The sequence below is a fragment of the Phyllostomus hastatus genome, unplaced genomic scaffold, assembly GCF_019186645.2.
Source record: "Phyllostomus hastatus isolate PE091 unplaced genomic scaffold, TTU_PhHast_1.1 phas_contig_17, whole genome shotgun sequence".
In the NCBI taxonomy this organism is placed as follows: domain Eukaryota; kingdom Metazoa; phylum Chordata; class Mammalia; order Chiroptera; family Phyllostomidae; genus Phyllostomus; species Phyllostomus hastatus.
This window is the reverse complement of record NW_025333664.1, coordinates 14,811-30,460: the sequence shown is the minus strand read 5'-3', so window position 1 is coordinate 30,460 and position 15,650 is coordinate 14,811. Positions and strand designations below refer to the sequence as shown.

The 15,650-nt window shown below is 48.7% G+C and overlaps 2 protein-coding genes across 2 annotated transcripts; both read right to left on the bottom strand.

Moving 5' to 3' along the window:
* Positions 1 to 202: 202 nt before the first annotated feature.
* Positions 203 to 1,713, bottom strand: LOC123814952 (zinc finger protein 875-like). The gene is made up of 2 exons (XM_045833098.1): positions 1,701 to 1,713; positions 203 to 1,605 (listed from the first exon to the last, which is right to left on the bottom strand). The coding sequence occupies exons 1-2, from the start codon at positions 1,711 to 1,713 to the stop codon at positions 278 to 280; spliced, it is 1,341 nt and encodes a 446-aa protein (XP_045689054.1). The 3' UTR covers positions 203 to 277.
* Positions 1,714 to 2,047: 334 nt separating this feature from the next.
* On the bottom strand, positions 2,048 to 13,667 carry LOC123814951 (histone-lysine N-methyltransferase PRDM9-like; the record flags this gene model as incomplete). The annotated part of the gene is made up of 9 exons (XM_045833097.1): positions 2,048 to 2,643; positions 4,976 to 5,169; positions 6,306 to 6,373; positions 6,786 to 7,057; positions 7,257 to 7,358; positions 7,983 to 8,139; positions 10,896 to 10,942; positions 12,397 to 12,513; positions 13,628 to 13,667. Coding segments are annotated over 9 exons (1,593 nt in total), but the record flags the coding sequence as incomplete, so codon positions are not given.
* Positions 13,668 to 15,650: the final 1,983 nt, after the last annotated feature.

The following is a 15,650-nucleotide window of genomic DNA, read 5'->3' as shown; positions in this document are numbered from 1 at the left end:
CGCCGGTGTCTTTTCCAGTTACAGGTTCCCCTTCCCACTGTATTCAATGCCAGCCCCACTGCCAGCATTACACCAGGACTCTGCCCCTCTCCCATGGTCCATGCCGAAAGCCACAGAATATTGAGTTTATGGTGTTCTATCCGGGCTGTGCTGGTGGGGGAGAAACAGGGAAGGGAAACAAAACTCAAGAAAGACACCTTCCTTTAAAAAAGCCTAAAAGGAAATAATAGTGGGTATTTATTATTGAAATCAACATCGTTTATGTAGACACCCTTCTTCACAAGCCTGGCTCCTCCCCTGGGTGTGTCCTCTGGTGTCTGATGAGATATGACTTCCGTGTAAAGCCTCGCCCACACTCCCTGCAGACATAGGGCTTCTCCCCTGAGTGTGTCCTCTGGTGTGTAATGAGATATGACTTCCGTGTAAAGCCTCGCCCACACTCCCTGCAAACATAGGGCTTCTCCCCTGAGTGTGTCCTCTGGTGTCTGATGAGATGTGACTTCCGTGTAAAGCCTCGGCCACACTCCCTGCAAACATAGGGCTTCTCTCCCGAGTGTGTCCTCTGGTGTGGAATGAGCTGTGACTTCTGTGTAAAGCTTCTCCCACACTCCCGGCAAACATAGGGCTTCTCCCCAGAGTGTGTCCTCTGGTGTCTGATGAGATGTGACTTCCAGGTAAAGGCTTGTCCACACTCCCTGCAAACATAGGGCTTCTCCCCTGAGTGTGTCCTCTGGTGTGGAATGAGATATGACTTCCGTGTAAAGCCTCTCCCACACTCCCTGCAAACATAGGGCTTCTCTCCCAAGTGTGTCCTCTGGTGTGGAATGAGCTGTGACTTCCGTATAAAGTCTTGCCCACACTCCCGGCAAACATAGGGCTTCTCTCCCGAGTGTGTCCTCTGGTGTCTGATGAGATCTGACCTCCAGGTAAAGGCTCGTCCACACTCCCTGCAAACATAGGGCTTCTCTCCCGAGTGTGTCCTCTGGTGTGTGATGAGAAGTGACTTCCAGGTAAAGCCTCTCCCACACTCCCTGCAAACATAGGGCTTCTCCCCTGAGTGTGTCCTCTGGTGTGTGATGAGATGTGACCACTGTGTAAAGCCTCTCCCACACTCCCTGCAAACATAGGGCTTCTCCCCCGAGTGTGTCCTCTGGTGTATGATGAGATATGACTTCCGTGTAAAGCCTCGCCCACACTCCCTGCAAACATAGGGCTTCTCCCCTGAGTGTGTCCTCTGGTGTGTAATGAGATGTGACTTCCATGTAAAGCCTTGCCCACACTCCCTGCAAACATAGGGTTGCTCTCCCGAGTGTGTCCTCTGGTGTGTGATGAGATGTGACTTCCAGGTAAAGGCTTGTCCACACTCCCTGCAAACATAGGGCTTCTCCCCTGAGTGTGTCCTCTGGTGTGTGATGAGAACTGACTTCCAGGTAAAGGCTCGTCCACACTCCCTGCAAACATAGGGCTTCTCCCCTGAGTGTGTCCTCTGGTGTGGAATGAGATATGACTTACGTGTAAAGCCTCTCCCACACTCCCTGCAAACATAGGGCTTCTCCCCTGAGTGTGTCCTCTGGTGTGGAATGAGCTGTGACTTCTGTGTAAAGCCTCTCCCACACTCCCTGCAAACATAGGGCTTCTCCCCTGAGTGTGTCCTCTGGTGTGTGATGAGATGTGACTTGCAGGTAAAGGCTCGTCCACACTCCCTGCAAACATAGGGCTTCTCCCCTGAGTGTGTCCTCTGGTGTGTGATGAGATGTGACTTCCAGGTAAAGCCTCTCCCACACTCCCTGCAAACATAGGGCTTCTCCCCTGAGTGTGTCCTCTGGTGTGTGATGAGATGTGACTTCCAGGTAAAGGCTCGTCCACACTCCCTGCAAACATAGGGCTTCTCTCCTGAGTGTGTTCTCTGGTGTGGAATGAGATATGACTTCCGTGTAAAGCCTCTCCCACACTCCCTGCAAACATAGGGCTTCTCCCCTGAGTGTGTCCTCTGGTGTGGAATGAGATATGACTTCTGTGTAAAGCCTCGCCCACACTCCCTGCAAATATAGGGCTTCTCCCCTGAGTGTGTCCTCTGGTGTCTAAGGAGATTTGACTTCCATGTAAAGCCTCTCCCACACTCCCTGCAAACATAGGGCTTCTCCCCAGAGTGTGTCCTCTGGTGTGTGATGAGATGTGACCCATCACTGAAGCCTTGCCAACACCCTCCGTGCTCCATTGTTACAATTTTTGACATTCCTACTTTCACAAATACCTTGCCTGTGTCCTCTGGACTCTGTTTGTGGCCTCTGCGGGGCTCTTCCTCCATCATTCTCTCATGCTCACTAGAGCTCCTCATTCGTTCTTTGGAAGTTTGGAAAAAGGGCCTTAAGATTCTCCTCTGACTGACCCTTTTAAGCAAAGGTTTGGACCTTTCTCTGACCTCCTGACCTTCAGCTTTATCCTTCCAGCTGTGTGTACTAGTATGTTGTTGCTGCTGATTCTGATCCTCTGGACAGGGTTCCTCTGCTTGGAGGTGTTTTCTTGCAGATGTTCCAGGGAGAATCTGAGAGGGATGATTGACTTTCACGTGTCGGCTGAGGAACTTCTGACTGGAGAAGGCCAGAGAGCAGGAGGGACATGGGTGCACCTCTGGCTTTGGTTCTGCTGAAAGAGAAAGGTTTGGTCAGGACAGGTGTTGGTGAGAATGCCTGGGCTGCACAACTTGTCTCCTGGTAAGACCTGCCCCATGAATCCTTCTTACTGCGGTGACAACGCAAACTCTGTCTCCCGCAAAGTGTCCACTCATAGTCTATCTTTTTATTTTCATGCAGTGCACCTTCTTCAGAAATCCAGAAAGCCCACATCAAGGTCTTTGCTAATATTGCTCAGACTAAGGACTTTTGAGTAGCAGGAGAGGCAATTCCACTCCCTGAACTGCAGTGACCTTTCCCAACTATGGGTATCCTCTACGTTATGTTAAAGAAGAAAACTAGGAATTGCTTCTCTTTCAGTTTTTCACAACTATAAAATAATATGTCTTTCCTGCCCTTGCTTGTGTGGCTCAGTGGACTGAGTGCCTGCCTGTGGAGCGAGGACTCACAGGCCAGATTCCCAGTCAGGGCACGTTACTGGGTTGTGGGTCAGGTCCCCAGGAGGGGGCGTGTGAGAGGCAACCACGCATTGATGTTTCCCTGTCTTCCTTCCTCTTCCTCTCTAAAAGTAAATAAATAAAATCTTAGAAAGACTCATTCCTCAAGCTTCCCACCAAATATTTATGCTTCATTTCATTCAGTGTTAGTCCATTTCAAATACACTGAGAAGTCCCGTTTCAAAATATTTTTCCAACCACATGTATTACACGCTTGACTCTGACTCCGGTTTCTCTCTGAACAATCCACCATGTGCTCTCACTTGGAGATGAAGTGATGTCTGAGGGGATTCCCCACTGGAGTTTCTTTTCTTTTCTTTTTTTTAAGATTTTATTTACTTATTTTTAGAGAGGGAAGGGAGGGAGAAAGAGAGAGAGAATCATCAATGTGTGGTTGCTGGGGGCCGTGGCCTGCAACCCAGGCATGTGCCCTGACTGGGAATTGAACCTGTGACTCTTTGGTTCGCAGCCCGCACTCAATCCACTGAGCTACGCCAGCCAGGGTTGGAGTTTATTTTCTAAAAAGTAACAAAATATAATCAGAACAGAGAACACACTACTCTACAGATGACTGCACACTTGCACTCAGAAAAGTCCCCAGTGTCTCAACTCGGGTCATGGTATGATGTGTTCTTACCCTCCATGCTGAGAGGAGACCTGAGTGACCTTCAGCCAATTCAATGCCCCACCTCTTTTCTTCCCCGCACTAGCCGCTCCCTCTGCTTGGATCCTCTGCCCGCAGGTATTTTTGTAAATGTTATCTCCAGAGAGAGCCCTTCCCAGACCACGTGCTATACCGCACGTCCCCTCACACTGATCCCTAGGCACTTTTCATGGATTAGTTTTCCCCAAAGCACTAACCCCTGTGTAGTGTTATGCACATGCAAGTACGTGTGCTTGGGTTTTCCTCCATTATTGGTCAGCTCCTCAAGAGCAGTGATTCTCACCCTCATATTAATCTGTATTTCCAGGTCCCAGGACCTGTGTGCCACAGAGTAGGATCTTGCCCGACAATTCACTGAAATAATGAACGAATGTGTCCGGCCTAAATGGTATGGCTTGGTGGGTTGGGTGTTGTCTCACAAACTGAAAGGTTGTAAGTTAGATTTCCAGTCAGGGAACACGGCAGGGTTGTGGGCCAGTTAGGGGTGTGCCTTAGATAACCGATTAATATTTCCTTTGCACATTGGTTTTTCTTTCTACATACTTTCCACTCTCTGTAAAAATAAATAAAATCTTGCTTAAAAAGATTTTATTTATATATTTGTTTCTTTTCAGAAAAGGCGAAGGGAGGGCAGGAGAGGGAGAGAAACATCAATGTGTGGTTGCCTCTCACTTGCTCTATATTGGGGACCTGGCCTGAAACCCAGGCATGTGCCCTGACTGGGAATCAAACTGGCAACCCTTTGGTTTACAGGATGGCACTCAATCCCCTCAGTCACACCAGCCAGGGCAAAAATCTTTAAAAAATAATGAATGCCTATAAACAAAAACGTTTTATTTAGAAGCATGGAGGAAAATTAAGAAGAAACAGCTATAAAAGTGTCAGAAAAACTGCCTTGGTGAGAGAACTGGTTAGTGCTTGAAAAAATTTTTTTTTGCTTCTCAGTATTTTAGTACTAGATTTGGTTGTGTATTTTGTTCATGAAATATTTTAAAAATAAAAAATATAAAAAATTTGCCTAAGAGTCAAAGGCATATGAATGCATTGTGAATTTCTAAAACATCTGAGTTGAAACTTTACTGACTTTAGAGTGGATTTTACTCTACTTGGGAGTTGGGTCATGAATATTTCTATGGAGAATTCTTTCTTTTCTTTCTATTTTGAAGAACAGTGGTACCCACCTCTCCTGGCCATGAGCTCTGTCTTCCACTTGCTGCCCCACTTGCTGCCCAGCTCCTGGCCATACTCATCCCCAAACCAGACCAGCAGCTCACAGCCTGGCCTGACGACCCGGCAGGTTCGGTAGAAAATCTGCTTGTGGTATTGAAAGGCCACCAGGTTCTGCTCTTCATCATCCCGGGCACAGTTCACATACCTGGGATTGAGGCAGAGGAAGGGAAAGAAAACCACAGTGATGAGTTCCCAGTACCTGTTACATCCATGCCCAGCTCCTCACTGATTCTTAAGGTCGTCAGGTTCTGGTGTTGCCCACTGCCCCTCATGTTCCCAGGGAACCTTCTGTTCAGTCTCTGAGCATCCGTCAGCATGTCATGTGAATTCCTGCCTCCAAGTCCTGCTTGCAGTGCAAATGCTGCCTAGCACCATTTTCTAAAACCCAGCTCTAGATTTAACCTCCACCCTGACTGGCCATAATATCCAGTGATCTCTGGTTTCTACAAACTCTAAATTGAGTTGTCTTACACCACAGAGCCTGGTGCTTGATCTAGGGCTCTGCTTCTAAATTAGCTCACCAATTATCCAGTTCTCAGCCCATATCTATTTTCTCTTTCGAGGACTTTCTCCACCCCCTTACACTTTGTTTAGAGTACCATTAACTGGGCTGGCCCGAGGTGACCATAGAAAATTGCAGGTCTTTTTGTCTTAGTAAAATAAAACAGACAGTAGTCGTTGACTCACATTCTGTTATCCCTGATAAAAGAGAGCCCCTCTCAGGAAAGGGGCCCATGACTGTTCCTCTGCAGGACTCAGAGCCCAGCTCTAGTTAGAAGGCAGGCTGGGATGGTTTGCTGCCCTCACAGGTTCAGGCCATCCTTGGTTTGTGGTATCTTGACACGGTGCACTTCTTGGAAATTATAGTTAAATGCTTTTAAAAGCAATTTTTTTATGGCTGTCTGCAAGAAGTCCACCATAAGGACACGGGTTGTGTGATCTCTGTAAGTAATGAATTCCTTCATGTACACCGGAATAAAATAAATGTTCAATTAATGCTCATTTGATAAGTTAAAGTGTAATCCAGTGTCCCTGGTGAATCGAGGCTCTTCAAGGTCCTTTCCAGTTCCCATATTGTGTCTAGCAGAGAGCTTTATGTTTTGAGGATGTATGCTATACTTTTTCCCTAAGTGTCCCCTGAAATGAAAGAACACTGTATGGAGAAAAAGAGGAAAAAAGGATTAAGGGAGACCACTGACGGAGGCATGATGAGAGGGAAAGCTATATGGGCTTGTGGGGGATGAGAGTCCCCTCTGGCGCCCAGAGACCTGTTGACCTCACCTCATCCAGTTGGCCCAGGATCTGTCCTTTCCATCCACATACTCATAGCAGTTTCTCCCTTTGGCGATCTGTTTCAGAAAAGAAGTTAAAGACTTCTTATTCTTTTTGTGGGGAGGTAATAGTCAGAAGAATTATTTTATTCTACTGTCATCAAAGCTCTTCCATCGTGCATGGGGATTCAACTGCCAGTTGTGACCACATGATATTGGTCTTATTCATCGTCTACACATCTGAGTCTACCTGTCCAATCAGAGCAGGAGCCCCACAAGGGAGGAGCCACTCTTTTGTGTCTGCACCACTTTGCTCCCGCTCACCTTCTGATCCTTAAACTGGAGCTCTGTGTTCATGTAAAGTCCAGTCAGTACACAGAGCTAACCATATTGTCCCCTCCATGTCTAGCACATAAAAGGAGAGGTCCCTCCAAGCCTCAGAAGGAATGTGGGAAGGCAGAGGACAGTGGAAGAGGTAAACAGTTCTCACCAGCCAGGAGTATCTGCTCTTGGCTGCGACTTCATCTTCTGTGATGTGTCCTTCATAAGGGCCAAAGTGCAGACCCACTGGCAAGTCAGCTGCCTCATTCCACACTCCAAGCCCAGCCTCAGGGATGCCCGATGGCCCGATTCTCAACCCAGGGGGCAGGGTGAGGGCTGAGCGGTGGGGATGCCCCTTGTCCACTGCAGTGTCCTTTACAAATGTAGGGGGCCCATGCACAGCACAGCTGTTGATGAAGAAGTTCTGACACTTCTCACAATCTGGAGGTGAGAGCAACAGGGGTTAGGGAAGGTTTAGCGCATGTTCCTGGACACAAAGAGCTTCAGAGGGAGTCCCACAGTCACATCATTGAGACTCAATCCTGTACTCCAGGTCAGTAGAGGAAGGGAATGATTTGGGGACCAAAGGACTAGATGAAATTATTGTATCATAACATGCTTCTTAGTGAAGGTCACTTACAAAGGTAGTCATCATCCTGGGGCTTGTTGACCTCTTGGTACACATGGCCCTTTCTTTCTTGTAGGATGTACACCTTCATGTCCATCTCCTTTCTCCCGAGTTCTAAGTTGGAGAAGGCCAGGTAAGTAAGCGAGGTTGGTGTGGTGTGGAGTGTTAGTTCTCATTTTGTCAGATAACACAATCTCCTCCCATCAAATTATTACCTGTCCTTTTGCATACTCTGGTATGTTACTCCATTAACTATTGGTTCAAAAGACTAAGACTCTAACTACAGATGACTGATTCAATTTTAGTTTCTAGATTTTCCCATTACCAGCCAATCTTTCCCATTTTACTTGCCAGTCTTTAATCAATCATAAAATATTTATGGATGCACATTACGTGTTAGGCATTGAGTAAAGGCCTGGGCACACAACACCAATAAAGTGTGGTTGCTATTATCACAGATGGATTTACTGGACAACTTGTGTCACCTGTTTTAAATTCAATTTAATGTTTTCAAACAATATATGAGTGATGTTTCCTTATCTTCACTTTACATATTAGCATTCAGGAGCTCAGAGAATTTATAGGATTTTCCCAAAGGTCCAGTAGTAACTTCATTCTTCAGCTTATCCCAGCTTAAATCTAGGCCTACCCAAAGTCTACCCCACATACCTAGGTCATACTTATCAGCCCTTCTATAGGACTTAGAGAAACTAAAGCTTCCAAATTATTTTCTCTTACCCAATTTTTGTCTAGTGTGCTTTTCAAAGGCACATGCTTCTCCAGGAGGGGACACTGGTTTCTGGGCATGCTCTGAGTCACTTGCAGTCATCCAATTTGCTGTTCCTGACAATTCCTTCAAACTATATTCCTTGCTTAATGGCACCCTGGATGTTGCCTTCAATGTAAGAGTCACATATTAAAAGATAACATGTATTTAATGTTTTAAGGCTTATTATATATCTTACATGCATGTCTTTAATACTTCAACCCTTGGAAATATCTAGGGAGTATGAATATTAGAGGGTTGGGGCCAATGTGGGTAATGAATCCAAGATTAGAACTCATGCCTTATGGCTCCTTCTTTCAACTGTCTCTATAATATTGAGAGTGAGGGATGTGGGGAAGAGAATACAGAAATAGTTGGCAGAAACATATCTAGACAATAAATAAAATGGTGATAAAGTTTGCAATACCTTGGAAAGAATATTTGTACTTAGATTAGCTGGTTCCCACCAATTGTTTGAATAAGGCTGTGCCAGTAGCTGTCTTTAGTGTCCTGATATATAACATGTCAATTTTTAATGTTATAGTGAACATGCAATTAAATAATTTTCAACAAAGTGTCCTGTGAATTATGTAATACAGCATGAATGTTCTGCTATCAATGTACCCCTCAGCTCTCTCCATATTCCAATCTCACAGAAATTACCTTCAGCGTTCATTAGTCATCTTCTAGTTTATTTTGTAATCGTGAAATCATTCATTCAGCTAACATTCGGGGGCCCTCAGGACCCCTGATCTGGGCCTGAGTCCTCTGAGATGGACCAGGCTCACAACACAGAGGTAGGTGGGCTGAACAAATGATTCTAAACAGGATGAGAATGGCCTCATTAGAGCTCAGACAAAGAAACTGTTACTTCACCCTATAAGAAAGGGCATTTGAAATAAGTTCCAGACAGATGAGTTTCTGTTGAGGAGTGTGTAATCTATATGAAGCCCTTAAGTCATTTATTATTTGTTGTTTCTCAATCATCAAACCTGAAGCTCCTCACGGGTGGGAGATGCTCTTTGATTAGAGTGGGAGGCTCTGATCCTGGATATTTTATATTCTTCACCTGGGGCCATCCACTGTATCAACTGCCTACACATTGTACGCTTTCCTTAGTCAGAGGGTCTTAGTGCATCTCTCACTTCAGCACAGCAGAGAAGAACTTTGGTTGAAACCGTCAGTCAGATGAATGATGTAATGACATGTATAAGACAATGTAAACTTTAGAAAACTATGAAAGTTTTATTTTTTAATTTAAAGATTTTGTTTATTTTTTTGAGAGAGGGGAAGGCAGGGAGAAAGAGGGAGAGAAACATTGATGTGAGAGTGTTGGGGGCCGCCCTGCCTGGTCTCAGGAAGCTGTAACCCGCCGTGACTTAGGCTGAGTGAAAGACCTCTGGACCAGGAGCCACTGAGGAGACAAAACTTATTTACCTGGCATGAACGGCAGTCAATGACGGGTAACAATTTTCTTGGATAAAGAATGAACCTAAGACAGACGCGTTCACGAAGGAATGACAGACACAAAACTCACGGGGCTGTGGAGATGAAGGGGGTGATCAGACATCGACCCCTGCCCCCCTCAGCTTTGTCAAAGCCTGAGTCCTTGTCCTTGGATGTGAGAAACCCAGGTCCCCTGGCTGCCTGTCTCCTGCCCCTCTCAGGCCTGCGGGGCGGTGCAGGCCAGACCAGAGACGGGGGACCCCTGGGGTGATCAGGCCCCGGACATAGAAGATGCAAGATCCTGTGAAGGTTTGCTGGAGGATGTTATTAACTTGGAATTTAAAGGCACAGGCAGGAAACCTTTGGAACCTGTAGCTCTTTCATATGTTAAAACCCCAAACCTTGTCCAGAATTTCAGCAGGAGTGCTGCCCCCACCTTTGTAAGGTGTTTACATCTTTTGACCTTTTCTGCCAGACTGTGAATCCACAAACTAAGTCTGTTTTTTCTCAATAAAAAACTGCTTGGGTGTGGACACAGGGCGCTCCCCACGTGAGGAGTGGCCATTCCGTCCCGATTCCCCCACAGGACCTAACTGTCTTTGTGTATGTTTTTAGCATGTTTTGACAAACATCTGCAGCTGAGATGGATACCTGCTGGATGGTATCTTCAACATGAGAGATGTTTCATTGATCAGTCACTTCTCACAAATACCCCCACTGGGAACCTGGCCCACAACCCAGGCATGCGCTCTGACCAGGAATCAAACGGGTGATCTTTCGCTTTCCAGGATGACACCCAACCAAGTCACACTGACCAGGGAAAAACTGAAAGTTTTAATGAGTTTGTAAGTGGTTTAGAGAAGAAACTATGGGTTAGACTGCACAACCACTGATACTGTGATCTTAGACATATAGTCAAACATTTCTCTATCTCTGAAAGATCACTTTCCTCATTGTAAATGGCGACAGTTACAGTACCTTCCTCATCAGGTGGTTGTATGTGTGAGTGAGTTAATTCACATAGAATTCTTAAAGTCTGAAACATTGTGAGAATGAAACAAATGGTAGTTACTATTGCTGCTGTAGTTGTTAACTATTAAGATGATGATGAGCCCTGGCTGCTGTGGCTCAGTGGACTGAGTGCTGGCCTGCAGACTGAAAGGTCACCAGTTCCATTCCCGGTCAGGGCACATGCCTGGGTTGTGTGAGGGGCAACCTATTCATGTTTCTCTCCCTTTCTTTCTCCTTCTATTCCTCTGTCTCGAAAAAAATCGATAGATAAAATCTTTAAAAAGGGATGATAATGTCTGAGAGTGTGTAGAAGAGACCAGGAAAGGAAGGCGGCAGTTCCTAGGATACTCTCTGCATTTCCCTGCTCTTACCTGCATTTCTATCCGTGAGGAAAATTTTGTTATCAACAGAATTTGGGAAATACTCACCTTCTGGTGTTTACTGTGTTCTCTTCTGAAGGCCACCCAAGGTTTCACTGAAAGATGACGAGAAATCAGTGTTTTGGTTGGTAAATGTTTCCAGAATCTGGAGATTCTTACTAGGGACACAGAATTGTGAATGAGAGTGTGGCAGGAAAAGAAAACCCCATGAAAAAGCTTCTATGCTCTGCAGCTTCTTTGATAAGCAGTGCTCTCTGTAATACCTGCAGAATTTCACAGTGCCTTGTTTTAACGTGACAGGACATAGCTGAGCAGTAGCTATTCTTAGGTAGGAGCTGACCCGCAGCCGTTCCCACGGCAACAGTTATCTCAAGGCCAAAGCACTAACCTTCGCTTCTGCTTCTGCATGCTTGCGCGTCACAGTTGTTTACCCCCTCCCTTTTTGCCTTGTAACAAGTATTTAAAGGGAACTCCAGCTTAGGCTCTTTGCTCAGAATTTGGGTAGTTAACCCCTCTGAGTGCGCACGTAATAAAAGTTTGTGCCTCACCATCTTTCCCGAGTGTGAGTTATTTTCCGTAACAAGAGTAGTCCAAGAACAATCCCAGGAAGATTGGAAAATGTTTTCTGTTGTTCATTAAAGCCTAGGCTTCTATTGGGGCCATCCACTAATCTCATTAGAATGATAAAAAAATAGACAAAGTGTCATCCACGCTTCACCCTTTGTTCATAAACCATCTATTGCATTTATTAAAGAAGAAATTGGCCTCTCCTGACAAAAAAGTGGTAGAAGTAACTGCACAGAAACTCCATGTCTTCCACATAACCCTTTCTCCGTCCTGTTGTCTTCATTCACACTGGCCTTGTCCCGGGCTGAGGGCACCTCGACCACCCGGCCTCCTTTCTCTGGTATCCTCCCCGCCGGGCACATACCGGCCACCCACGCCCTTCCTCAGTCATTAGACTCTGGTCAGCACCCACAGTGTGTGCTGACCCCAGAAACAGAATTCCAGTGAAGCTGAAGATCACATGTTGACCTCAGCCGTGTGTCAACCCCAGACCCATGAAAGTGGACCGACCCCACCCTCCGAACACTCATGATACTGGACAGAACATGGGGCCGACGTCAGGAAACCACACGGTGACCAACCCCTCCCGACCCTGGCCCTCCCCCACTCCCGTCATCACCAGGGTTAACACTGTCCCCGCCCGTCTGTCTCCATGCGGGCCACCGCGCGGCCAGGTGTGGGGCCCTCCTCACCGGCCAGACCCGCCTCCCTCTCTTGCGATGACGACCCTTCTGAATTAGTTACTTCTCGCTCACTTTATGTTCTTACACATTCACTGCTTACTAATGTGTCTGTAAATACATATGATTACGTCGCCCACGTGAAAGTTGACGGGAACAGCCCCTCACTCTGCGACACACTGCTGTGCCTCTTGCTCGTCCGCTGCACCAGCAAACCTGTTCCCTGGTGACGTCCTGAGACGCCGCCCGACCCACACCAGGTCCGAGCCGGGAGGGCAGCGCTGGCTCCTCCCGCCGCTCACCGTGCTGCCTCGGGGCCCGCTCTTCATCCGAGTCCTCAGAGTCGTCCTCCTCCTGGAGCTCGGTGGCCCGCCTGCCTGCGGCGGTGACCCAGGAAAGCCGGTCGTGGGCCCTGAGACCTGGGAAGAGACAAGACCTCTGTCCTGAGGCAGAGAGCGTGGGGGAGGGACAAGCCCAGGAAGCCCGTGGGACTGGCTCCGATGGGACGGCAGAGTCTGCAGCGAGTTGCCGTGAGCCCCGCACCCTCGTCAGCGCCGGCCCCGCTCTGACTGAAGGAGCAAACTCCCTGCGACCCCTGTCCGTGCGGGAGGGAGCTGCAGGCGGGTGGAGCCCCCTGAGCCGGGCCCAGCCCAGCGCTTGCCGGGTCTCCAGGCCCCCGGGCCCGGCGCCTGCACACGCGCTACCTGGGCTGCAGAGCGCGTCCGAGTTCCTCTTCACACTCCAGTACCGGCTTCTCTCCCCGAGGGCAGGGCGCCGGGAGAGGGGGACGGAGGGGCTGGGTGGGCCGGGCCCGAGCCGCCTGCGGGGGCGCCCTGGTTCCCGCCCCTCCCCCTGCGCGCCGCCTCAGCGCGGGCTCCGGAGGCTGCGACCTGGGGCGTCTGAGGAGCCCGTGGGGGGGTAGGGGGGGTAGGGGGGTAGGGGGGGGCGGGCCTGTGGCGGCGCAGGAACCGCGCTTCTCCCGGGGAAGGGCCCGGAGGCGCCCCGGGGTCCGGAGAAGCCCGCGCGAGGCGCAGGCGCAGTGTCCGGCACTCCGCCGTCTCTCGGGCTGAGAGGCCCGGGGTCCCTCAGGACCCGATCTGCGTCTTCCGGGCGGAGGACACTCAGCGTCGCGGGGGAGAGGGTCGGACCGCCGCGGCTGAGGGGGGTTGGGGCGTCTCACGAGGGGCTGCCGGGTCCCCTCCACTGAGTCGGTTTCCAGGACGACGGCATTCGGGGTCTCTGGGTTTGGGGAGATTTGGACTTTCCGGGTGGGCGAGCTGCAGGAAGGGCGCCCCGAGCCGAGGGGACCTGGGGTTCCAGGCTGTTTGGGGGTCTGAGCGTTGGGGGTCAGGAGACGTGGGGTCCTCCGGGTTAGCGGACGCGCCCCTCGGTGCTGAAGGGGTTTGGGCCCCTCGGGATGAGGGCATCTGGGGTCTCTCTGGCCGGGCTTGGAAGGTCTCGGGCTGAGGGTTCCCCAGGGCAGGGCCCCCGCTTACCGGTCCGTCTCCCCGGGGCCCCCGCCGCGCTGCCCACCTCGGCCGAGTGTCCTCTCGGAGCTCCCGGGCTTCCCGCCCTCGGGAGGGGGTGCCACGGTAGCTCAGTTGGTCGCAGTGTCCTGCCTGCACGCCAAGGTGGTCAGTTCGTTCTCCGGTCCGGGTGTGGCAGGAAAGGAAACTGCTCTCCGAAACACTGGCAGGTTTTGTGGGACAAAAGCTGAGTAAGAGCTATTTTTAGGTCAGGAGCCGGCTGGCAGTCGTTGCTAAGTAACGGTATCTGCAGTTCCCTGACCTCGCCCCTGCTTCTGAATGCTCCTGTGTGACTGGTGCACAAAAAGGACCCCCAACCCAGCCTTTTCGGCCCAGGATTTGTGAATTAACCCCCCTTGAGCCCCGCGGGCGCGCGTAATAAAGTTTGTGCTTCGTTATCTCCCGAGTGTGGGTGGATTTCCCGCAACAAGGGCACCTACAAGAAGCAACCAATGAGTGAATACATAAGGGGAACACCTCAGTCTCTCTCTCTCTTTCAAATTAACACATGAAATGAAAAGAAAAGTATTAAAAATTTCCCCTAGGTATGCTTCCCTGTGCATGAAATGAAGTATGTTCCATGTATTTTATCCAACACATATAATAACAGATATAAAGTTTTCAGTAGAAGAGAAATTGTTAAATTATGGTTTGCTCACACTGTTGAGGCAGGAGACGGCATAGAAAGAACTCTGAGACTGCAATGCTGTCACTGGCCAGCATTTATCAGCCTGGTTGCCAGGAAACACCTTTTACCAATTAGGTAGAATAAATAGTAAACTGAGGCAGGGAGGAGGAAGGAGACAAGTCTCACATACTAATTCAGCAGTCCTGAGCCTGTTCTGATAATATTGCCAAGTGTTTCAATATCACAAGAAACACTATGTTAGCAAGAAAGAAAGTCCTTGAAGTTCTGTGTAACATTTCCACTATCTGGGAAAGAAGCCTTGATACTGTGCTTTCATCCCAAGGCCTGAATGTGGGAGAGGGTCCCCGGTGCCCAAAGAAAGAGCCCATAAAACAACTTTGGTTAATTGCCTACCTCTGGTCACTATCTGTTTTACGAGGGAGTCCCTGATGCTTACAGAAAGAGTCCATAAGTAACCTTGGAAAGTGCCCCAATTTTAATTAACTGCCCCCTGTCACATATTTGTTTTACAATAAGGTGAAAAAAATGGGATCTGGAGCAAGATAAGAATTGGGGCTAACAGACCCCCACACATACCTAAGTGTGGGTAGTCACATTCCCCCGGGAAAGCTGGCACCGCATTTACCCGTTAATCAGTTAGTAACTTTTTTTCCTCCCATCCCACCAACTATATAAGTCTTCAGAACAAAGCGATCTCTCTCTCTCTCTCCCTCTCTCTCTCCCTCTCTCTCTCCCTCTCTCTCTCTCTCTCTCTCTCTCTCTCTCTCTCTCTCTCTCTCTCTCTCTCTCGGTTGGGGTGCTCTTGGCTTTGAGGCCACAAGGCTTCTTCTGGCCACCTGGCATCAGGCTGCCCAGGGGCTTGCCACCCTGGTCTTCAGCCGCTCTTGCTTTTGTTCTCTTGCTTTTCCCTGAACGTTGCCTTTCACTCCCTACTCTATCCAGTCCTGTTCTCTTCCATGGTAACGGGCCACTAATAAACTGATTACATACTACTAGATTTGCTGATATATAATTCTTTACATGCGTCAGCAAGAAGAACCAGGTCTCTTCCATCAACAACACTGTGTATCAGCTCAGTAGTGCTGTTGCTTCTTTACGTAGCATCAGGGCTGTGAGAAGGCCCTGAGGTGAGGCAGCCCTGGGCAACTCCCTCTGCTGCTGTGCTGCTTAGGGCTTCTCTGCTCATCTATAGGACTGCTGGTGTAGACCTTCATTCCCTCTTTGCTCATGAAGAAGTGAAAACTGGAAAAGGAGCCCTCCTGAACAATGAGATCAGGCTGGGCAAGTAAAGAAAAGGCCTCTGGTGTTGTCACTACAACAAACTAGATTATTATTATTTTTAAATTATGCTGTGTTTTCCTGTAGTACTTTTTAAGCCCAA